At 37.8% G+C, this 26236-nt stretch overlaps 3 protein-coding genes across 3 annotated transcripts; 1 reads left to right on the top strand and 2 right to left on the bottom strand.

Moving 5' to 3' along the window:
• Positions 1-4716: 4716 nt before the first annotated feature.
• Positions 4717-5163, bottom strand: LOC141846454 (uncharacterized). Its single transcript, XM_074734499.1, has one exon. It carries the CDS (start codon positions 5161-5163, stop codon positions 4717-4719), a length of 447 nt encoding a protein of 148 aa, XP_074590600.1.
• A 13992-nt stretch (positions 5164-19155) lies between these two features.
• Positions 19156-20614, top strand: LOC141846455 (mediator of RNA polymerase II transcription subunit 30-like). Its single transcript, XM_074734500.1, has 3 exons — positions 19156-19507; positions 20037-20114; positions 20486-20614. Exons 1-3 carry the CDS (start codon positions 19184-19186, stop codon positions 20612-20614), a joined length of 531 nt encoding a protein of 176 aa, XP_074590601.1. The 5' UTR covers positions 19156-19183.
• Positions 20615-23664: 3050 nt separating this feature from the next.
• LOC141845874 (GRAS family protein RAM1-like) lies at positions 23665-25914 on the bottom strand. The gene is given in 3 exon segments (XM_074733877.1): positions 23665-24798; positions 24872-25569; positions 25572-25914. Coding segments are annotated over 3 exon segments (2175 nt in total).
• Between the last annotated feature and the right edge of the window lie 322 nt (positions 25915-26236).

The raw sequence follows: 26236 nt of genomic DNA on the forward strand, positions 1-26236 counted from the left end.
GGTTGATAGTGAAGTTTAGAGGAAGAGGAATCAAGTTTACAGTGATTGGAGTTCGTGCAAGAATATAGAAGAATGAATTGCTGCTTCTCCAAACGTCAAACTGCACTTTTATAAGTTTTCTGACATCAGTCGACTGCTCCTAAGGCCAGTCGACTGATGGGCTTCCAACGGCTCTTTAATCTGCATTTAATTGGCCAGTTGTCACCCAACGGTAGTCTACCAGTCGACTGCTCACTCGACCAGTCGACTACCCAGTCGACTGCTCACTCGACTGATCTTTCTGTGCACTTCGGTATGCTTCTGGTCAATATCCAGTCGACTGAAACTACAGTCCAGTCGACTGAAACTCTGATCAATCGACTGAATCACAATTCCAGTCGACTGAAACTCTGATCAGTTGACTGACCAAGCTGAAACTCCCCTTTCAGCTTCTTCTTCAACTCTTAGCCATGACGCAAGCCTTCAAACGCCTTCCACAAGCCTTATGCCCTTCTTTGCACTAGCTTGAGACGTTTCCCTCAACTTCGTCATGCTAAGTCTTCCTTTGCCAAGAGGTCGCGCCTCCGGGACTTCACCATTTGCCAAGTCTTCCATTCTGGACTTTCCTGTGAATTCAATTCACACATGTTAGATCACCAACATTGCCTAACTTAAACTGATTTAGCCAAACATCAAAATCCAAATCACTTGGGGCAAAATTGCCCCAACAGTAATTCAGGCGAAACTGCTCAAAACTCTTGAGTTGCGTTTGAAGAATGATATTGACCTTGGTTTCCCCATCGATTTTAGCTCCAAGGACTTCTATCTCATTTAAATGAGTCATCATCTCAAGGATGTGATCCCTCATGGGTGTCCCCTCAATCATGGTGGTCGTCATCAAGTTCCTCATGGATTCTTGCCTGGCAGCTCGACTTAGATGTCCAAAGAGTTCCTTGAGATTGAACATTATGTCATAGGCAATGGTCATGGCTTGATGCTGATGTTGCAGCACATTTGACATAGATGCCAAAATGTAACACCACGCCATCTCATCCGCCTTAACCCATTTCCTATGTCTTTCCATCTCCTCTTCGGTATCATCCCTTTCATGTATGCTAGGGCAAAGTTCATGAAGCACAAACTTATACCCTTCAGCAGTCAAGACAATATCCAAGTTCCTTTTTCAATCAATATAATTAGGACCAGTAAGTCACAATGGCATGATATTGTCCACTTTGGGCCTAAGCCCTCATGGTTTTGTTCTTGGGCTTGATGGGAAAGTCTTGAAAAAACATTCTGGTAGATTCTTGTAGAACAAAAATTTTCTGGAAACGATCTCAAGTTGCCCTAGTAGTCGATCAAATGAAGTTTGATCGACTCGTTTAGATCATTGGGCTCTTGTGTTTGGTTTACAGGATCCAATATGAAAAGAATAATTTAATTAATATGGAAACATTAAATTATACCTTTCTTCGGACGATTGTAAAGCATGAAGTTCGTACCCGAAGACCTCTTGATCTTCTGCTATATTCCTCTCCTCTTCTCAAACGTTGTGTGGGCAACTGTCCTTCGAGAATTTCTCCACTCCGATGGCTAATCAAGCTTTCCTTCCTTCCTTCACTTTATATAGGAGAAAAGAGAAGAAGAAGAAGGGGTTGGCTGCCGAGAGAGTCTCAGCCACCAAGTATTATCTTGTCGTGTTCTTCAACCCTTGGCAAATCCTTCTTTTATAGCCCAGCCATCCCACAAATATGGTATAATTTGAGCCATAAATATGGTATGATTGAATCATAAATATGGTATGATTTAGATCAATCAATTCAAAGATTTTGATAAGATTTCAGAAGTTTCCAATTCGAATCGAGGTGTTTAATCGATCAAACGAATCGATTAAACATCGCTCTTTTCCTCATTAACATTGGTAATCGATCACGATTACCGACTGGTAATCGATCAACGGATCGATTACCAGTCGATCTCCCACGAGGCTCGGTAATCGATCAGCTGATCGATTACCAAGGTGTGTAATCGATCAGCTGATCGATTACGCAGCCTTATAGGGTTCGAATGCCTGATTTCTTCATGAATTCTTCCAAGGTGGACTTGAGGATTCCCAGAGGCTACAGCAGGGACCTAGAGGAGGAATTGGTTTTGATCTCCTGATAGGCTTAAGCTTCCCATGTTCTTCACCGAACACACAGCTTAAGTCTATCAATAATAACTCATTCCACTAGAGAGTTATTATTGCACTACCGCACCAATCCCATATTATAATATGGGCTCCTTCTTACTATCAGTACATTAGTCTCCCTGTGTTTAAGATATCGTATGTCCGTCAATTAAATGAGTTACTGACAACTCGAATTTAATCAACTTCTAATCCAAGAGTAGTACCACTCAACCTTATTATCATGCGGACAAGGTCCACCTGCAGGGTTTACATGATAATCCTTATGAGCTCCTCAAGGGGACATCATCAACCTAGATTATAGGACACAGTTTCCTTCTATAATCAACAACACACCATGTACATAATACTACTTCCCAACTCATCGGGCCTATTGATCTATCGATCTAAATCTCACCCTTTGATGAATTAAAGAAGTACATACTAAGTACATGTGTTTGTTATTATATCGGGATTAAGAGCATGTACATCTATAGTAACAGAGGTTTAGTTCGATTATATAGTCAGTATAAATCGAACTTTGATTTCAAAAGACAACGCTTTTGACTAAAAACGTTGTAAATTGAAATACCACAACGCTTTTGCTAAAAAACGTTGTCTTTGGGGCGTTGTCTATTAACATTTTTCTAGTAGTGTAATCATTTTGTTGACTAACTAAACGATCTCTAATTTGAATGAAATCATTTTTGTTTATTTTGTCTTCATAAGATGGATTCCATCATTTTGTCCTTTGTCTGGTCCAATCAGACTTTATTTCTCTTGTTCTAAGAATTCAATTCTCAAACTTATTTTGAGTCCTTTAAAGAACTTATAGTGCGTATGATCCAATAAGTTCTCGGTTATGTTGGTCATCCGTAATTAACCATTAATTATGGAACGATCATGAGTAATACCTAGTAGTACATCATGATCCTCAATTGATCAGAAAATCAACGATTGATTCCAAAATATCTTCTACACCCTTCAGCAGCTCCAATTAAACGTGTCTTGTTCTTTTATCGTCTTATACCCGTTTAATTTAGGACATGGTCTATGTGTCAGTCCCTACTAGACTGACTACGTCACACCTAGCCCAAGACATTTTCTTATCATGTGGATTCAAGTTATTTGTATATGTGTCCAAGAGTCTTATACTCTTGACATGTGATGCTTTGGTCAAAGACTTTTAGTAACAATCTTAACAAACGGCCGCAGAGTATACGTCTCCTTTTTCAAGAAGCGGTGAATCCTCTGTAGGCTATTCAAACACCTTCGAATACTTCGACTTATATCCAATCATCTCAGGTCCACACCTCCTCGGAGATATTTTCTTAAAATGTCAAAGTACAAGCCTCCATAACCAAGCTAACTTGAATATCGCAAGTCAAAGAAAACTTGCACTTAAGCTGCACTGCGATCTTCATTGACATATGTACAGAACTATATGAAGTGTCACGACAGGTCACTCCAATGTATTGATTACCTTTAACCAACATCCATGTTTAACTCTCAACATCCAATGTCTCCAGCAGTGAGATCAGCTGCTTGGTTAACCAAGGAGTTTAAACGTGTTAGTCTCAACAGAATTGATGACGTCTGTGCTCATCAATTTTTCGACTAGGGATAATTTTAATATATTCATAATTACATATATAGAGATGCCCACGAGTTGTGATCCAATCACAAATTCTCTCATGCTATGATCGTATTACGAACATTCAGTATTTGAGTTTAATATTCAATCAAACACATATGAAATGCGCACTCAAATAGTGAATTGTTATTTATCCAATAAATAATATAACCGTAAAACGATTGTCTGATAATACCTCTCAAATCTAATATCATATACTCTGGAAGGGAGTAAATTATTGATGGCTTTTGCCCTAATGCAGCGGTCCTTTTGCATTGAGAGGTTAGATACCAACGAGACATTTTGTACCTGTTGAGATCTTAAAATCCATTGTGGTAAATAGTCATAAAGATACCTACTATGCTAACCCGTGAGGACGTAATTGAGTTCATAATTGAGGTAAAAGATGAAGTTGTCATCTTAGATAATTGAGCTCAAAATGATTCTAGACAGTGTAATTAAGCTCGTAATGATTCTAGACAAGCTGGAAAATCGAAGATTCCTGCGATGTTATAAATTTTTTATTTTGTGCATCTCCCAAGCGCAAACACTTAGGCACTGTTCCTTAGTGCCATGTATCTTGACAGCTGATGAAGACACAATAATTTTGTTCCGGGGTCATGTTGTTTGGCGAAAACTGCTGCATTATTCAAGAATAGTACTGAACGCCAGAAACTTGTAAGCATTTTCCTTATTAACTGGAAGAGCTATTTTTTCTCTTTTTTTTTCCTATAACAACAACTAAAACAAAAACAATCTTCTCTTATTTCAGTTCAGTTGCAAGAAGCTGATTCATTTCAAATGGCTAAAGAAAAATTGGGAGGACAAGTGAAGCAGACGCGAAGCTATTGAACTTGATTTGGGACATTAAGCTCGAACAATTAAAAGAGGAAAATGATTGTTGTTGACCTGATAATGCGATTGTGAATCGGGTCAGCTATGGCCGGAACCTTTGGTGGCAATTGTAGCACGTCATTTCCAAGCAGGTGGAATTGATCCTCCTGGTGGCTGACTCCTTCATTCTCTCCACCTTCGCCATCTCTTCTTTTGCTCGCTCCCATATTGCTCTCGCTCGCGCAAAGTCTCTCTCTGCCAACTCCAACTCCCTCCTTGTAAGCTCTCTCATTCTCTCAGCATAAGCATTCTCTGCGGTGGCGACTCGAATCTGCTCGGCAGCTTGCTGCTGCAATTCCTCCTTTCTCTTTGTGCAGCGGTTGGATTCATCATATGAAGAATCCAAACCACTGAAACCCATGGACAGATTAAGATCGACCAGAAGATGGTTGGAAGCATCATTTTCTATGGAGGATTTCTTCGTATCGGACCGAAGACAAACCGAAGTCGGGAGCAATAGCTGCAGTGCTCTCTGATCTTCTTCCTCCATGGAAACAAAGAAACAAAGAGATAGGGTAGCAGTTTGACTCTTCACACAATTATATACCGAGTCTCCAGTAGCTACTTTAGCGTCATGGTGCCCATGCTGTCAGGTGGTGGCGGTGGCACCCCAAAGAGTTTGGTGAATCTTTGTCGGATTAATGCATGCTTTAAGTTGTATCTCCACGTTTCGTGACGTTGAGCCAATCTGCACCTTTTTTCAGGCTCACTGGTTCCTTGTGGAGGAAAGAAAAGGTCTGGAATCACTCCATTACGGTGACAGATGACAAGACACCAACATCTTTCTACTACACTGAAAGTTATGGAACACAAGTTGCCAGGCACTGGCCAATGCAATTTTGAAATAAAAAAAAAAATCGACCTATGTAGGTGTCTTCCAAGAAGTTACCTTGGACTGATCTTTCGCATGGGTTGTTATTCCTAATCCGAGCCCCACATTTTGGTTTCCCCAGGACATTTTACATCTGCCAACCTGATCTCACTGTTATGCTCAGTAAAGCTGACCGACTGCCTATTGGTACCTTTCATTATGACCCATTCTTGAGCCAACGTTTCATGCAACCTTCTTGTGAGTTGTGTCCCGCTGTTTTACCCCTAAAATGTTGACACTACTTACAATTTTTATTCCAGCCCTTTGCTTCTCATCTTCCTTTTCATCACCGCAGTGACTACATGTATCTTCTCGATAACAAGGCAAAGTTATGCAAGATCTACAAATTAATGCATGTTTTTTATTTTCTCGATGTTGCAAAAATAAACATTGATGCAAATCTATCTCCTTACTAGACTCAATAAGGAGTTCACTACAAAAATACAATCATTTTGCGATGAATTTTACGATGAAAAATTAAAAAATTTTCGTCACAAAAATAGTTTGCGACGAATTTGATGACAAAATTTTTTTCGTTGCTAAAAGGCCATCGCAATGTGTGGCGACGAAAAATTAAAAATTCATTGCAACTATTGCAATGAAATTTTAATTCGTCGCCAAATTCGTCGTAAATTTTTGCAACGAAATTGGTTTTTTATCACAAAATTTGGCAACGAAACTAGTTTTTCGTTACCAATTTTGTGACAGAAAAAAATATTTCATCGTAATATTTCGGAACAAAAAACTAGTTTCGTCGCCAACGTGGACAAGTAAAACGAGATATCTAGGCAAAATTGGTGACGAAACAGAAATTTTATCGCCAATTGACGTCGAAAAATTAATTTTCGTCGCCAATTTGCGACGAAAACTGTTTCGCCGCTAATTTGGCGATGAAAACATGGATTTCATCGCAAATTGACGACGAAACAGGATTTTCGTCACAAATTTGGCGAGGAAAACATGGATTTCTTCGCCAATTGGCGATGAAAATTAATTTTTCCTCGCCAATATGATGATACAACAGTATAGTTTCAATATATTTGCGACGAAACCATAATTCGTCATAAAATTCGTCGCAAATCAAAAAAAAATTCATAGATTCAATCTGTTTCTTCGAAATATGAATCCTGTTTACAACAATAACATACTCCACACATCACATTCATCCACACATCACATCCTACTCACATATTAAACACATCCTACTCACATCCATATAAACATATCCTAATGATCAAATAATACAAAAAACACATCATAACATTAATAAAAAAGTATCAAACGCCAAAAATTTAACTGCAACGCCAAATGTATCAAACATAACATCCATAATAAACATAACTCCAAATGCAACTCCAACTCCAAATATAACGTCAAACAAACATAACATCCATATCCATAATAAAATACATAAATAAGAAAATATCCAAATGATCAGAAAATAAAAATATCACTGTCCACGGCATCGGCCTCAGGTAATACTTTCTGCATCACTCTATTCTTTATCGTAATTTATTTTTCTTTTCCTACATCAGAAAATAAAAATATTAGAACATTATTTTGTACAAATAAAATATAATATGTAAAAATTTACCTCTTCACCATCCTTGATTTCATCAACCCTGTTCAATAGTTTTAATCGTCCATGTTTGCGACAAAACTAGTTTTTCGTCCCAAATTTTGCAACAAAAATATTTTTCGTCGCCAAAGTTGGCGACGAAAACGATTTTTGTTGGCAAATTTTGGGACGAAAAACTTATTATGTCACTAATTTTTGCGACGAATTTGGCGACGAATTTATATTTCATTGCAAAATTTTCGACGAATTTCAGATTTTTCATCACCATGTGTTGCGACAGGCTATTCACAACGAAATAATTTTCGTCGCAAAAATATTTTGCAACGAAAATATTTCATTTTTTCGTCATAAAATTCGTCGCAAATGGTCTTTATTTTTGTAGTGTATCAAGTAAGGGAAACAAAGTTCAATGGTTCCAGACCACCAGGAGAAAGCTTAGGCTACTGATTGCAGATAAATTTCGACCATTAGAGTCGAGGTCTCACAGGCGATTGGAGAGAGGGCGAGCAACGACAACATCCAAGCGATTGGTATAAATGGAATCTTTCAATATAGGAAAGTCAGGCCAAAAAAGGAAGTTGATTTAGCTCTAGGTGACCGAGGGGATCCCAGTCGACTAAGATTAAGGATAACATTTATTATTTGATAAATATTGCAGCCGTGTCAGCAGACTTCTAGACCAGGGATGATCTAGTCAATCGGGTGGTGACACATCAGTATTCAAAGAAGGTCTATAAAAAAGCCACGAGGTAGAACTTTCAAGCATCTCATTCTCAATTATTCTCAACGTGCTTGTGCTCACATTCAGTGCTCTTCGGGCGCTACTTTGGCCACTTGCTGCAACATCACACTTCACTTTTTGAATACGATAATTCGAACATAACACTATTATTACATTATTATATGCTTATGTGCTTTATTTTTAGATTTTTAAAAGATTTCTCCACCCCTAGAATCTTTCTAAAAAGGAGTTAATAGTAACAAGAATCAATTTATTTATGCTGCGCATCCTTATAATTTATGCTATAGAAATCTTGCATACTTAACTTGAAAAATATTATTATCAAGTTAATCATATATCTGCTTTAATTTCTTATCATTTTCTTTTGCATTACTCTATCTATATTGTTTAACGTTATTTTTCATTCTTTAAAGCTTGTAAAATTCATAATGTTATTCACCTCCTCTAGCATTGAGTTTGCTCCTACATAATGTTGGTGCAATTAACTGTAGGGTTTGGATGTTTTTTGATGAATATGTTTAATGGAGAGTCTGGTCAAGGTTGACCAAGTTAGTGTAGAGTATAAGCAAGTTAAGGTTGATTGATGCTTGCAAGTGAGTGATAAAATTTAAGCAGGTTAAGGGTGACCATATGCTAGGCAGTGAAGTAAGAAGTCCCAACAGGTTAAAGTTGACCTAAGCAAGTGAGAAAGAAAAGTCCTGACATGTTAAGGTTGACTTAGGCATGAATGAGAAATCCTGACCAATCAAGGTTGGCCTAGGCATGAGAGAAAGTTCAAACAGGTTATGGGTGAAAGAATATTGACAAGGAAATATCTGAAATATGTAAGGGTGATCGAATGTTTGGCAAAGGAAACTCCTAGGTAATGGGAAGACTTAGAGGAGTAAACTTTGAGCAAAGAAAAATCCTAGGAGAGTGATCTTTAGGTAGTGAAAAGTCTTAGAGGACTGAACTCTAAGCAAGTGTAGGATTGAAAAAAGCACTAGAGGGGGCTGGAGGTGGGTGGTGAACAATGCTTGTAGAACTTTCATTTTTTAAAAACTTTTATTTTTAGAACTTCAAAGATAGAACACAGCGGAAATAGAATAGCATAAACCACACGACAAAGACACAGTTGGTTTTACTTGGTTCACAATCACTGGCTACTGCTCCAAGGCTCGTAATTTGATTATGAATTACTATGAGTGGGAAAACATTACTTTTCTCCCTCCGAAAAACTCTTTGGAGGTAGAGAAACATCTTATAAGTTGTAAAGGTGCAATAACAAGTTTGCTGACCTTTTAGAGAAGAAAGTGCAACTAATAAAGCAACAAAATATTAAGTTGCCAACAACACGAGAGATATCAAAATGAAGCTTCAATTATTGGAGGGCACAACGACACTGAGATGTCACTTTTGTAAGAAAAAAAACTTGAGAGATTATGAGTTAATGAATTTGAATCTTCTAATTGAGACTTCTTTTATAAAAGTTGTTTGATCGCCCAATCCCCTAGTTTGGTCAACTAAATGCCTCGATAATTAGGTCTATATCTGATCTATCGATTGATCAGACCTGCCACATCAACAACTCATCCTGAGTCCACGGCTGACTTGGTTTTATTGTGTTATCTGAATGCCACATCAACTTCCTGAGGCTTGTCTCTGCCACATCAGCATGATGGTCATCTTGACCGAGCTTCATGACACATTGGTATTCTGATCTTTATCCTCTGCCACATCAGCCATCCAAGGCTTATCCTCTTCCACATCAGATTCCACGTCAATAAGATGGATGCTTCAACTACCAAGTCATCACTCTGTGCCATGTCAACTTTCGGTCAATTTAACCTTACTATTTGTTGTTTGAACCGTTCGATCGACCAGACTTACCGTTCGATTGCTCGAATCCTACAAAACAGTGTTAGCACAGAAAATAAAGTATGATATGAATCCTAGTTCTAAGTATAATAGTTAATCAGCTGTTCGATATATATTTTGTAATCCCAATAAGATACTTAGTCAGATCGACGCCTAAATTTATCCCCATAGAAAGGATTCATTCTTACATGTTCTTTTCAGAAGGATCTCTCCACTCTAGGAGCTTACCTTTCTTATTTACTGCCAAACATCTAGTCTACTCGATCTGTTTGGGCTTTCTCTATTTGATGTCCAATTACTCGACCCACCAGAACTTTCTTTGACCCAATGTTCGATCTTCACTGACCCATCGAGTTTATTCTGCTAGATATCTGATCCATTTGACCTATCTAAACTTCATCTACCTAGTGTTCGATCCTCTTGATCTGTCAAGACTATCGTTGCCTAGTATCTGATTCACTTGATCTACTAATGTTGGGATGTATACTATAAACCTAGCTTTTTGTATAAACATCTATTTTAAAATAATATTGAAATGAGAATCACTTTGATCAAATGTTTGCATTTTATGTTAGTGCAGTTGTTCACTTAATTTATATTATAGATAACATGGTGTGTGGTGTCATACAGAAGATTATGTTATCGGTTCCTTATAAACGATAAATAGTAGCTCACGACCAAGATGGACTGGGATAAACCATTGAAATGGTTGTAGTGTAATTGGTATTAGTTTATCTTGATTATAAAATTACGCTAGTACACTTTGTGTGTATTGAGCAGGACCGTCTCTAGGTCATTCGATTTATACTAACTATATAATCGAACTAGACCTCTGTTATTATGGATGTGCATGCTCTTAATCCCTATATAATAACAAGCACATATGCTTAGTATTTATTTCTTTAATTCATTAAAGGGTAAGATTTATTCATTAAATCAAAAGACCCGATGAGTTGGAAGATAATGTTGTGTATATGGTGTATTGTTGATTATAGAAGGAATCTGTGTCCTAATATTTAGGCTGATGATGTCCCCTTGAGGAGCTCATAAGGATTATCATGTAAACCCTGTAGGTGGACTTAGTCCGCATGATAATAAAGTTGAGTGGTACTACTCTTGAATTCAGAAGTTAATTAATTAAGTTGTCAGTAATTCAATTAATTGACAGACATACGATATCTTAAACACAGAGAGATTAATGCACTCATGATAAGAAGGAGCCCATATTATAATATGAGATTGGTGCGATAGTTCAATAATAACCCTTTAGTGGTATGAGTTATTATTGATGAACTTGAGTTGGGTGTTCAGGGAGAACACAGGAAGCCCAATCCCATCAGGAGGACTAAACCAATTCCTCCTCTAGGTCCCTATTGTAGCCTCTGGATAAAGCCTCGTATCCACCTATGAAATTTTGTTAGAATTCTGTTAAAAATTCTGTTAAGAATTCGGTTAGAATTCTGTTAAGAATTCTATTAAGAATTCTGTTTAGAATTCTATTAAGAATTTAGTTAACAGAATTCAGATTAATTCTAAACTGAATTATGTTAATTTTGTTATCAAACAAAATTTTATTAAATTTTTTATCATGAACAAAATTTTATTTAAAATTTTGTTATCAAATAAAATTTTATTAAGTTTTGTTATCCAATAAAACTTTGGTTAAAAATTTTGTTATCCAACAAAATTATATAAATTTTGTTATACAATAAATTATAATAATTCAGTTATTTTTTTCTAAAATTTCTATGATGGCAAAGATATAAAAGGGAAGGAAAGGGAGAGGCTAAAAACACAACAATTCTAATTGTTTCCAAGCCTCTCAAGGGTCGGCGGCAATACAAACATCTCCCCTCTCTCTGTTTGCTAGGGCCGGTGCCCTTCTTAGACTTCCTTCCCTCTTTGTGGGCTTCAACTCTTTTCACCCCTTATCCCTTGCTAGGGCCAGCGCACAAGGATCTCCTCCTTGCTAGGGCAGGAAAAGAAGGAATTTGGGTTAAATTATCTTGGAAGATCGTTGCCCACACAACATCCAAGAAGAGGAGAGAAATACAGCAGAAGATCAAGAGGTCTTCGGGTAAACATCTCCTACACAATCTTAAGAAGAAAGGTACAATTTATTTATTCCGCTGCGTAAATTATCTTCTCTTTGTATGGATTACAAATACCAACATAAGAGTCCAACAATCATATGCTTCAATCAAAGTGTGTTTTGATTCCTCAAGAACTTACTTGATTAATCAAGCATATGTCTGATCGAAGACGAAGGTTGCTTGGAAAGGTTTTATCTTCGAAAAATTTTTATCTGGACAAGAATTGGACGGAACAAAATTCCAAGCACCTACAATTAATATCAGAACATAGGTTCGGGCTCTATGTGTTTGGTTTCAGTTAATTTATGCACTTTTCATACATAAATTTAGGCAGGATAATAGTAGGATGTGCAAATAATTAACTCTGTGGTTGCAGGATTTCTAATTCCAACTATTTTGGTCTAATTGTGTTGTGTATGATTGTGTTGTGCATGAATGTGATGTATGATTGGAACCTTCGGGCATGTCGAGGTTATTATACATAAATGTAATTAATTTACTGTTCGATCTAGATTACATGTAAACTCCTTTGCGGAGTATAGGATCGATGGATGTAAATTAATTTTATTGATGTTATTGCGGCTTGTATCCTTGCTATGCATGTTGTTTTGATGATCGAAGGCGCAGTTGAGAAGGAAGCATGATAGACGCAACTACATCATCAGTAATGACATATTGAAGAACGATGGATAATTGAAAAGACCATAATAGTTGCACAGCTAATCGATATGCTATGTCATGCTACTTTATATTCTATTTGCATAGATTAAAATTCCTCAATTTAAATAACTAAGTGGGAGAGGGATTATTTAAATTAATCCTATGGTCTCCATTACTGGTTTGTAAGTAATGCATTCAAACTTAATGGAAGAAAATGTCGATCTCCTATTTGTTGGTATGAAGGTGGTGAAAAGAAAGAAATGAGGTTCAAAATAGATTTTATAGATGACACCACCAAAGCTATAAAGAGCATCCGCCAAAGAATAGAGACTGCTCAGAGTCGGCAGAAAAGTTATGCCGATGTACGACGTAGACCGCTTGAATTCGAAATTGGGGATTCTGTATTTCTTAAAGTAGCTCCTATGAAGGGGGTGATGAGATTTGGAAAGAAAGGCAAGCTGAGTCCACGTTATGTAGGACCTTACCGGATCACAAAAAGAGTTGGCAAAGTAGCTTATGAGTTAAAGCTACTTCAAGAAATGTCAGTTATTCACAATGTATTTCATATCTCAATGCTGAAAAAGTACGTCCCTAATGCCGACCATGTGATTGAGTCACAGATGGTACAAGTTCAAGAAGATTTGAGTTATAAAAGTCAACCCATTCAGATAGTGAATCAAGAAATTGAGAAACAAAGAGGTACCTTTGGTGAAAGTCATATGACAAAATCAAAAATTTGAAGAGGCAACCTGGGAACGTGAGGATGACATGAAACAAAAGTATCTCAAGTTGTTTTAAGTTTGAGGATGAACTTTTTATAAGGTATGGGGGATTGTAACGCCCGTAAATTTTCTGGTAGATTTTAAAAAATATTCAAACCATGAACCTTTGCTTTGCAAGATAGCCTTAATACCACCATGCCATAGAATAATTCTTATCTAAGATACACCCAAAATATACATAGATTATATAATGTTATGAGAAGATGAAAAGTTGTAGAGTTGTTTCATCTCCCTAAGTATAAGAGGAGAAATTTGTTTCAACTCCCTCATTCTTCCTCTTCTCCACCGAATTCTCCTTCTTCCTCCTCCACCAAAGATTAGGGCTCCTTGTTTTGAGTGTTCTTGAGAGGGGTTTTCAAGGGGATTTCTTCACAAAGGCTTGGTAGATGCTAGAGGATCACTAAGGCTAACGATTGGAAGATCTTCATCTCACAAAAGTGTTGGGATGTATACCAGAATCCTAGCTGTGTAAATAAACATTCTGAAATAAGAATCACATTTGGTCAATATTTTACAAGTATCCATTTAATCTATATTGTAGATAAACATGGTATGCTGAGTCACACACAGAAGACCATGTTATCAGTTCCTTATAGGTTATAAACAGTATTCACAACCAAGATGGATTGGACAAACCATTCGAGTGGTTGTAGTGTAATTCGATCTTAGTCTGTCTTGACTATAGAATTACACTAGTACACTAAGTGTGTATTGAACAGGACCATCTGAGGATTGTTCGATTTATACTGACTATATAATCGAACTAAACCTCTGCTACTATAGATGTACATGCTCTTAATCCCGATATAATAACAAACACATGTGCTTAGTATGTACTTCTTTAATTCATCAAAGGGTGAGATTTAGATCGATAGATCAATAGGCCCGATGAGTTTGGAAGTAGTATTATGTACATGGTGTATTGTTGATTATAGAAGGAATCTGTGTCCTATAATCTAGGTTGATGATGTCCCCTTGAGGAGCTCATAAGGATTATCATGTAAACCCTGCAGGTGGACTTTGTCTGCATGATAATAAGGTTGAGTGGTACTACTCTTGGATTAGAAGTTGATTAAATTTGAGTTGTTAGTAACTTATTTAATTGACGGACAAACAATATCTTAAACACAGGGAGACTAATGTACTGATAGTAAGAAGGAACCCATATTATAATATGGGATTGGTGCGGTAGTGCAATAATAACTCTCTAGTGGAATGAGTTATTATTGATGGACTTAAGCTGTGTGTTTGGTAAAGAACATGGGAAGCTTAAACCCATCAGGAGACCAAAAGCAAATCCTCCTCTAGGTCCCTACTGTAGCCTCTAGAAATTCTTAAGACCACCTTGGAAGAATTTGTGAAGAAACCAGGCATTCGAACCCATATAAGACTGTGTAATCGATCAGCTGATCGATTACCAGGCCTCATGGGAGATCGACTGGTAATCGATCAGTTGATCGATTACCAGCCTGGTAATCGATCACCTGATCGATTACCAGTGTTAATGAGGAAAAAGTAGTGATGTTTAATCGATTGTTTGATCGATTAAACAGCTCGGGTTCGAATTGGAAACTTCCAAAATCTTGTCAAAATCTTCGAATTGATTGATCTAAATCATACCATGTTTAGGATTCAATCATACCATGTTTATGGCTTAAATTATACCATATTTGGGAGATGACTAGGCTATAAAAGAAGGGGTTCGCCAAGGGTTGAAGACATACGAGAAGTTAACTCTTGGTGGCCGAGACCCTCTCGGCAGCCAACCCTTTCTTTCTTCTTCTCTTTTCTCTAAGCAAAGAGAAGGAAGTTTAGCAAGCCATCGGAGAGGAGAATTCTGGTGGAGAAATTCTCGAAGGATCGTTGCCCACACAACGTTCGAGAAAATGAGAGGAATACAGCAGAAGATCAAGAGGTCTTCGGATACAAACTGCATCCTTCACAACCGTCCGAAGAAAGGTATAATTTAATGTTTCCGCGTTAATTAAATTATGCTTTTCATATTGGATCCTGTAAACCAAACACAAGAGCCCAATAATCTAAACGAGTCGATCAAACGAAGTTTGATCGACTATGAGGGCAACTTGAGATCGTTTCTGAAAAATTTTTGTTCTGCAAGAATCTACCGGAACGATTTTTCAAGACTTTCCCTTCAAAAAGAACTCTAGTGGTATATTTAGTGAATATAGCAAGAGGATGTAAGTACTCTCACCTACAGTATAAGTAGTTTTCGATTGATATATATATTGTTTCCATTACCATGGCTATATCAGATTTCATGTATATTTTTTCTAAAAGTTGATTTCATGTATGTTTTTCTAGAAGTAAAATATAAGATCTTAAAGATGCTTCCCATATGAGTTGTTGGGACTAAGAGCATGATTAGGTGCCTTGAAATGCTTCCCATATGAGTTTTGGGACTAAGAACATGATTAAGTGCCTTGAAATGCTTCCCATATGAGTTTTGGGACTAAGAGCATGTTAAGTGTTTGTTAAATGACAAAGTTAGTATAAGTATAGAATATATATATAAAGAAAGTATTTTACTTTAAAAGTGGCATGTACCAGGCCATTAGTTCGGCCACGGGCCCCTAGATCGCCCTTAGTAAGTTGCCCTAAGAGGTTCGGTGGCTAGCTACCCTGAATCCTATTAGGGATACGCGCAATTGGTACTATGCCGGGCCCAAACAAGGATGTTTACTATTTTGGAGTATGTATATAGTACAAGTTTTCAAAGTTAACTAGTTCCTCGACTAGTGCAATGTTTACAAGTTTAAGTATATCTTATGTTCATGTTTTTATAAGCGAAGCATATTTGAAGATCATGTATTGCAAGTCATATATTTCAAGTTCATGCATGTCTAGTTGAACCATTGTGTTATGTACAAGTACTTCTTAGCATGTTTTCTTATGATACGTTGTTTTGTGAGATTAGGAAGTACTTGCTAAGCATCATTGCTTATAATTTGCATTTCTTATACTGCAGATAAAGGTAAAGGAAGGCTCGAGTAAGAGGGGCAGCGGATGAAGTGCTTGGTGTGTGTGGCGACGGAACCGTGGATTACGATTCTGAACTTGCTAGTGGTTATATTATGTCATGAACTTTTGAAACCTGCTAGTGCTTATGTTATGTCATAGATTCGAACTTGCTAGTGTTCATATTATGTCATAGACTTTTAAACCTACTAGTGTTCATGCTATGTCATTTAGTTGCTTCCGCTTGATTGCTTATGCATGTTTAGAGTACGATAGGTTGTGTTATTCGGTTTGCACATGATATGAACATAGATTGATGGTATATGCATACCAATTTTGTCATTGAACTATCTAAGAATATTGTGTAATGTGTTAGAAGTATTATGGATTGTATTTGGGGTGTAAATATCCAAGTAGCAGCTCTAAAAGACTTGTTTCAGATTCACCAGTCGACTGGGGTAGCACCAGTCGACGACCATGGTGAGATTGAGCAAACAGAAACTTCAGTCGAGTGATCAGTTGATTGCCAATCGACTGCTCCAGTCGACTAGTCAAGTACCAGTTGACTGGATGAAAATAGAATAAAAAAATCTGTGGATTGGTGGTAAGCAATAAAAGTCTCTTGTAAGGGTTCTCTAGTTTGAACCTCGATTCATGCATATTTATTTAGATATTTTTTTTTAAGGAAAAAAAAATAATTCAGGCCCTAGAATTATTCCTCTTAATGAATATATTGAATTAAGCTTAGATTTTATGCATAATGATAATTCTTTAGATATGATGGGGGATAAAGTCTGATAGTAACGTCTCCCTTATTAGAGTAAGAAGGGTGGTCATTCCAACAGCTGCTGCTCGAGATGTTCTTTTATACTGCACTCGAGTCGACTCCAATGGGATCTCGAGTCGACTCGAGTCCTATGTGGCCTCTTCCCGATAGTTTTTGCTTTCCCGCTCGTTATCCGTTATTTGAGTCGACTCGAGTCGCCTTTCGAGTAGACTCCAATCTGATGTGGAGTCTTCCGGATGGATTTTGACTCTGAGTCGACTCCTGAGTCACCTTGAGTCGACTCAAGTCCCATCTGGCGAAGAACTGATCGTGTTGACTTTCGAATGCTGGCTGACTAAGCTTGAGTCGACTTAAGTCTTCTGTTGAGTTGACTCCAACAGCAAAACTTAGCTAGTTTTGCCCGGAGTCTGTGTTTTTCAAATTTTCTAATCCTGCACAAATGTTAGTGAAATAACATGCAAAATAAATATCTTAGAGTTCAATCCTAGAACTTCGTCTGGGTCATAACTTCAGGTCTCTAGTGAGACCCTGGGTTAGACTGACGCCTATTGTTCCCCTAGAGAACGTGTCCTCACCCACTCCTCTCAGGAGAATTTACTTGTTGCCAACCGAGTCCTCCGACTTGCTGGACTTTTGCTCCGCTCTGTCCTCAGCCCCCAGGGTTTGTGCTATGGCTCGGTCCTCCTTGACCAGTCCAAACTTCTGCTGCGACACGATCCTCCAGATCAGTCCAGTCTTTTGCTGCGGCTTGATCCTCCAAACCAACCCAGACTTCTGCTGCGGCTCGATCCTCCAGACTAGCCCAGACTTCACCTGGTGCTTCGACTCTACCAAGGCTTCTACTTGATCCTCCAGATCAGGACTTTCCAATGCCTAGCTTCCACTAAGACTTAGGTCAAACCTGTGCTCCTTACATACTTAGATTGATATCATTAGTCCAACACACATTTAACTTGAACCTAGTACTATTATCAAAATTAAAGTTCAATCTGCTGCTGCTCCCTCCACCAATAGATCCTACATTCAAGTTTTGTTTTTTGCACCTGCATACTTTACACATATTTTAGTTATAAAATAACTTAATGCCTACTTGCACCAATTTAATTTTAAATTTGGAGTCGTAATAAAAAATAAAAACCTAAAAATTATAAAATAATCTTAATAAAAAATAAAAAATATTTTTATTTTCTATTTTTAATAGCTAATTACATGAAAAAAATGAAATAAAAAATAGAAATTAAAAAATACCTTCGAGCTGCTTTGTCGAAGGTTGTTTATTTAACTTTATATTTTTCCTTTTTTTCTTATAATTAACTATTAAAAATAGAAAATTAAAAAGTTATATTTTTAGATTTTTTTTATTAAGTTTCTCTTCTATTTTTTTAGTTTTTTATTTTTATTAAAAATTTAAATTTGAAAATAAAAATATGGATAGATTTAAAGGATTTATTTTTTAAAGATCATTAAGTAGACTAAGAGGCTTATTTTTTTTAATATGAATAGATTGTGAGAGTCACAATAGTATTAATTTAATATAAATTGAAAGCTTTTTAATTTTCTTTCTTATTTTTCTTTTCTTTTCTTTATTTTTAATTAGTTAATAAAAATAGAAGACAAAAAAAAATTAGGTTTTTTATATTTATTTATATTTCAAATTTAAAAATAAGAATATGAATGGATTTAGGAGTATAATGATATAAATTTAAAATATATTAAGCTCTTTAAAATTTTGGTTAAGACTTATTAATAAATTTAATAAATTTTAAATTTAAAAAATAAATAGATTTAGGGATGATTAATGCAACAATATTAATTTAATACCAATATGAGATTTTTATTTTTTAATAATTATTAATTAAAAATCCTTGATAACATAATTAAATCTTAAGTTGGTTCATTGGATGAAGTTCAAAAAAAAATTATTTTTTTACTTTATTTTGGAGCTGCTAGATAGAAAAGTATTTTGAGAAAAAAATATTTTTAAATAAATAAAAAATAATATGTAATGTACAATTTTTTAAAATTTAAGTGTGCGTTTTGGTAAATTACCAATTCAAAAATTCTAATGAATATTTTTACAATTAGAGAAACCACGGGGCTTGTTGAGAAAAAGTTTCAACTGGTTTAGGGTTTTACAAGGATATCGGAGATGGAAGTGGTGGTATGTTGATGGCGGCAAAGAGCAAGCAGGAGCTGGGGTTGGAGGGGCAGAGGCACCTCGAAGAAACTATCAATGCTGCATTTCAAATCCTTTCCTCCATGAACGATGAGCTTTGCAACCCCGCCCTCTGGTCTGCGAACTCTAACGGCCACTCTGCCGCCGCATTGGATGGTACTGGAGACGCATCGGTCGATTCCTCATCGCACTCGTCGGAAGGAGCTGGAGGCGGAAGCGGTGGCGGTGCCCTTGACGAGGCACGGCTGCGTTACAGGTCTGCTGTTGCTTCCCTTCGTGCTTGTATCGCTGCTATTCCCAGCTCCACCCAGGTATAGATCGTGCTTAACTAGATCTTCTGCTTTTTTATTATAAGAAGTCCGTCATATTCGGTTCCTGTATATGCTATAATATTATCCATATGGGAGATTGATGATACTTTTGGGGAATGAACGAGTAATTTGGAATAATATTGAAGAGCCTGATTTCATACCTTAGTTTAAACTATTTTCCTGAATCCAATTGCTCGTACCATTGAAGATTGCCATTGATTGTTCCCTCTTTCTGTTAACTTCTAGCATTGATCTCGATCTGTTCTCTGAATGGATTATTGATAGACAATCTAGGTAACTACTCTGTCTATGATCATTTCATATTCTCAAAAAGATGTACCTAAGGATCTCGTTGGATCACCTTGTTGCTTAAACACCATGCCATCTTTAGTTACTGTATTCACAATGATATCTTTGCATGTTGGCCTCTAAAGCAATATGCTATACACAATCTTTTTGTTTGTATGCATTTTCTAGGCTGAGGATACACAGTTAGAGCTAGTTACTAACTACTTGGTTGCTTGTACAGGAGACAAGTGCGTTGGATGTGAAAATGGATGAAGATGAAATTGAGAGATTGGAAGAGCAGGCCTCTTCTTTGAGAAAGGTACCTTTATGTTAATTTATGTTGATTTTAGTAAAACTTCTATGTGCAAATAGCTGCAATTTTAAGTATTGTATATGATTCCTCTACTAATGTAATGTCTATGCTCTTTACCAGTTACTGTTTCTTTTCTATTTACTTTTTTTTTCTATCTCTTGCTTATTTTCTGTCTTATCTGAAACTATTAGGCAGGTTGGTATTATTTGAAGATTGTCGGGTTATTCAATGTATGTTTGTGTGTGTGTTTTTCTTCTGATGATACAAAAAGATTTACTTTTTAATTATTTAGTTGGCCATTATTTCTTTGTGATTAAAGTGTTTTTTTTGGAAATTCCTCTTGCAACATGTTTATCTATAAAACCGATTCATTTTAGGGGATTGGAATTGGCAAGCAAACTGACTGGGCAAGTTGTGCTTTTCATAGTCAATTTACAGGCTCTTTTTCTCTTTGCCTTCAGTATTCATTTCTCTCATCCTCTTTTGTGGGTTTCAAAACATCATGAACTGGAGAAAGTTTGTCAAATCAGTTCAAGTTTGACCAATTCTACTTCAGTCAAAGCTTCTTCTATCTGTAAAGCTAATTACTCAATTGAAACAACTTATTTCAGGTAAACATTTATAATTACACAATTTGTCTATAGATGTATAATGAGGTTTCTATTTGATTTGTTCATGTACATGCTTGAAAAATTTCAAACAGGATCTTAGAAATTGGTAAAACATGTCAACTAGTGATCTACATCCCAACCTAAGATTTCATAGATTTTATCCAGAGTCAGTTAGAACCTTTAGATCGGGAAATTCATTCTGGTCATTGAGAAAGTCAAAATCATTCTGGCCAGACTCACATTTTAAAGTATTCCTGTTTCAACGTATAACCATTCAAGATTTCAAATCTAGCTATGCATTTGTCCTTTGCTTAAATCCAATTTAAAATGTCACAAACAAACAAGTGCGCATCCCCATAAGTTCTAGGGAAAATTGGAACTAATCATACCTAATAATTTTTTCTTTCAGCAACTCCATTAGATTATGGGGAATACTTGATGAACTATCTCATGCTTTTCATAGAATAGAAAAATAATTTGTTCAAGCTATAATTTATCAAATTTAAAGATATTTATCTTTCTTGAAGTTGATTTTCAAGTTTCATCTTGGGCTTTAAAGGTTTAAGATCATCGATAGATTTTAAAAGATAGGTATAGCAATACTTGGAGTGATCATACATCACTAAGTATTTCTATGTACTCTTGTGGTTGTTTTATTAGAATCACTGACATCACTGTATTAATCTTAATAGTTGTGTCCTTAAAAGGAAAGAGTTCAAAAGGGTTATATATTGTATTGATCATGTACAAAGTTTAACTGTATTAATCTTAATAGTTGTGTCCTTAAAAGGAAAGAGTTCAAAAGGGTTATATGTTGTATTGATCATGTACAAAGTTTACTTTAACAATCAAAATCATATGAGAGTTTAGCGATCAAATCAAGAATGGTCATTCTCAACATAGATTGATAGTAATGTGTCCTATTCTACTATGCTTGACATTATAATTTAAAATTCAACTAGACATTAGTATAAAAAGAATCTCCATAGATGATAATTTAAAATATCGAGAAGAAACAACTTGCATAATTGAATTTTATTATTTCGCCAACCATTTGGCATGCCAAACCTTGCAATACACATGATCCTACATCTATATGAAAGTGAAGGGGAAAATTTAATCACACAAATTTGAAAAAGTATAATATATCATTAATTTTAAAAGTTAAATATTACATAACATGATACATATTTCATAGACTTGGTCCTAAACAAATTAGAAAATAAATAATCCAAATTAGAAAACACAACTAAATCATAATTAGGAATACAATTATCTTGATTATACAAAAGAGAAAACTTGACAACCCTAAATTGCCAAATGATAAATAGAAATTTAAAATTGAATTGCAGATGTTTCAATTTTGAATTATTTCCTAATTGTTCCTCTAATTGAAGATGTGCCAAGTTTTAATTGTTTTCTAATTTATTTGTGATTTTTTTAATTTGCATTATTCTATCAAATTGAGGAGAACATGACTCTAGGCGGATTATTAGCTTCTCTTCTTGGGTTATCATGTTCAAGTATAGAGAATAATCATTTCACTAGCTTTTATTAGATATATATATATATATTTTATTATTCTTTTCCTTTAGATTCCCTTTCAATAAGGAAGAGATCAACACACTTTGCTCTGTTGTTCGCACATTAACTTTGTTTTGTTCCTTTTCACTCTCTCTTTCCAACGAATAAGGTGAATTCTTGTCCAAGCCTTATTGAAATCATGAGGCATGAAGGGGGTAATGGTGAGAATGATTTTGCATTTTTGTGATAAACTCAACATGCAAATAGAGACACTTGAAATTTTCAAGCAAATTAGCATATTCCCTGATTTAAAAATTAAACTTGTGTTAAGTGAATTGGAAAGGTAAATAAAGAAGAATTATAATTGGTCTCTTTCACAATATAATCAAATAAAGTAAATATAAAGTCACAATGTAGTCAAATAAAGTAAATATAAAGGATATTAATACTCCTAAAGTAGATGTTATGAGAAAATTCATATTCGAAATTTGAAGTCATAAATAACTAGTATGGAATTTGATTTGCAAATTTATAGTTGGTGTCTTGCATTGCTAGTTCATGTTGGTTCCTCTAAGTAACATGAATGAGCTATAACGAGATATGATAAAGAGGGCAAGTCAATAGGAAGATCTCTTGAGATTGTATCATTAAAGGGCCAATTTAAGTTGTTATTGAAGGTTTTCTCTAAAATATTGATAGAGAATTTCTTAGGATTAAGTTACTGTTGGTTTTTTCTTTGCAAAATTCTTTCGTTTAACTAAAAATTCATAGATTGTAGAACTAGGATCTATGCAAGAATTTGTGCATGTTTTTTTAGTTCACTAAAGAAACATTGTTTCATGTTTGCGTACTTATTAGATAGTCCTCTAAAATTTAGTGAGATATATTTTTTTGTCAATTGTCTTTTCATTTTGACGATTCCATGTTTGATGGATCCTTGTTCGCCTTAGTCTCTAATAGTCTAGCAAGTTATCTGTAAGGAATCAATTGTGTGAGAAATTTCTAGCAAATGTAAGGAAGCTAATTGGCTTTCAAGGCAATGGAAAAAATAAATAAAGTGAGAATTTTTTTAAGATAAATACTAAATAGATGGAAGTAACTCTAAAATCGTAATTTAACAAATGTTATAGACCCCAAAGAAGGATATGAATTTAATTATAAAGCTTTCTATTAGTTTTCTCTCCACGGTTCCTAGCTCTACAATTAACCTCGGTTGTCCCAAATTAAAGCACTGCAATCTGCACACATGATTATTGCCTAATATAACCTTAAAACTTTTGTATTATTGCGAGCAAAGAAATTAAGTATGACAACCTTCCCTTTTCTTTCCTTCCGACCCTCCAAAAGTCCATTATGATATTAATATTATAGCCATGTAATCAAATTGTGATTAGCAATGGACGATGGATGATGTGGTGAGATCAGCATCTCCAGGCGGAGGCGGCGATGATAGGGCGGTCCTGCCACCCCAACAGCAAGCATCCCTTGTCCTCCGTCAGCCTGTACCCATCACAGGGGTACAGTCCCAGCAAGATCTTGCTCTGGTTCACCGCGTTCCCACTCAGCGCCACCCCCTTGAACCCCCTCCCCTCCATCATCCGCCGCCACCTCTCCAACCTTTCGTGCCGCACCACCCTCTCGCTCCCCTCACACGCCACGATGTTGCATATATCCGGTGCCAGCAGCAGCTGCTCCACCTTCGCCCGAGCCGCCGACTCTGCCGGGAACGTCGCGTCCAGCGAGTCGAAGATGGCCGAGTAGTAGTGTAGCGCCTCCAAAAAACGCCCCAGGAAGTAGGGCCCGTTGTGGCTCGCTTCCTGCTCCACCAACGTAAAAATCTTCGGCGCCTGGTCCCGGATCATGGCCAGCAGCGGACCGATGTGGCCCCCCGGCACCCGATGGAGCCGGTCCACCGAGTTCACCGCCAGCGCCTCGCCTACGCGGCGGTGGAGCATGCTGGGCCGAAGATCCTCCAGCTGCTCTACCGCGGCGGCGTGAAACTCGAATGGCACGCGGAGGGAGTGGGCGAGCTCGGCAAGATGGCGCCCGGTTTCGCGGACGGCCTCGGCCGGATGCCCCACGCCGGTGATGCGGAGAGCGGGAGCGCCGCCGGGGCGGGCGGCAAGGGCCTGCAGAAAGGCCGGCCACTGGTACCCCTGCAGGATGTCCAGGTCGATCACATGGACGCAGTCCTCTGACTCGAACGCCTCGAAGATGGCCTGGTTGGCGGTGAAGTGGGCGAACTTGATGTAGGGGCACGCCTGGTATATAATCTGATATATCTTTAACACTTCGACGGGGTGCGGTGGGATGACGGGTTTAATGCTCCGGCCGCCGAAGCCTGATGGTGATGGTAAGGAGGAGGAGGTCGGGGAGAGTCGGGCGGCTAGGGCGTCGGTGAAACAAGAGGCCACGCGCTGCATGGAGTCGCCGAGTGGCGAGACGACGCGCTTGAGGTGGTGGAGGTAACGCCGCCCGCTCACTAGGTCGTCCTTGGCGATCGCCTCCGCGCACGCCAACAGAAGATGTACCAGTTGCAAGCCACTGTCGTGCTCCTACCATTTCAGCAAGATAAACTGGTTCAACAATTCAATAAAACAGGAGGAAGGAATAATCAAGTGACCTTACCTGTTCTTGCTCTGAAGAAACGATCGACGACGTAGTATCACCTACGATTCCATGATACAGAGCAGCCTCAACGGCAGCCGAAGTATTGGTATCAGAGCTGATAGTACTTGTAGATCTTACAGAGTTCACAAATCCATGTCCCATCTCTGCTTTCGGCTGCGCTTCCTCGTACTGAGCATGCGCCGCCGCTGCGCCGCCGCCATAATGCTGGTATGCCACATCCTCTTCCGCGCAGAAATTAATCCCTGCCGCCATCATCTGGTTGCCATATCTCGACTCCATCACGAAGCAATCAAGAAGGGACGGCAGTGCCGTGGCTGCTGGCGGTAACGCCGCCCCTGAGTAGGACGTCGCCTCCGACGAGAACTGATCGGAGGCGCACTTCACGCTGTGCATCTCGTACCCTTCCCTGCCATAGTCCTCAAGGTACGCGTCGATGGCCGGCAGCGCCAGGCTCTCCCCGTGGAGGAAATCCGTGACAGGGGAGGAATAGGGAGGAGCATAAATGGAACAGTTGGAGACCTTCTGCAGTGGGCTCTGCGACTTCGAATTGTTGGAGTAATTGTAGTGGATGAGCGAGGGCGGCACCGCCTCAAGCCCGGTGGTTCTCCTAGGCGACAAGACCATGTACTCCCGCTTTGGGGAGGACATCATGTAGTCTCTTCGGGGAGAGGATATCATGTAGTCCCTCTTGGGGAGGAAATGATCATGAAGTCTCTGCGCGGTGAGCAGATCATGTAGTCCCGCCGCGGGGAGGAGATCATGAAGTCGGCGCTGAAGTCGAGGTGTTCGGCTAGCAAGGACTCGAGGAGGCCGCGGTCAGGGGACTGCACCTCCACCTCGTTGTCAGCCTCGAATTTGAGCCCTTTGAGAGAGCACTCGTCCCTTTCCTCTGTTACGGTGGCAGTGAGCACGTTAGACTCCTCCGCAGAGGTCGTCGGCGACGGAGGCCGGACGGTGGCCTGCTTTGAGTTGGAGCCGTCGGTGGTGGTGGTGGTGGTATTCGGGATCGCCAAGGTTGCGGAGGAGCGGTTGTTAACCATCTTTGTTATTTCTTACAACTGATACTAAAATTTATAGAAGAAGAGGAGAAGGGGAAGAGAGGAGATGGGGAAGCCAAAGGAGAGTGTGTGAATTGGAGAAGTGGAGAGCTGTTGCCGTGGAATCTTAACATACAAAGAGACGTGGAGTCGATGCAAGGATATATATTATTTGTGGTCGATTTCAATTTAGACCCTGAAATTTTCTTTTCCTGCGTGCCCTTTTTCCAAGAACATTAAAGGGGGTTTTTCAAGAACAATAAAGGGTTAGGTGGCTTCTAAAAAATCAGACAAATGTTAAACTAATCTAATCTATACACCTAAA

The sequence above is a fragment of the Curcuma longa genome, chromosome 15, assembly GCF_044706935.1.
Source record: "Curcuma longa cultivar G26 ecotype Majalengka, Jawa Barat chromosome 15, ITB_CL_G26_1.1, whole genome shotgun sequence".
NCBI classification, from domain to species: Eukaryota; Viridiplantae; Streptophyta; class Magnoliopsida; order Zingiberales; family Zingiberaceae; genus Curcuma; species Curcuma longa.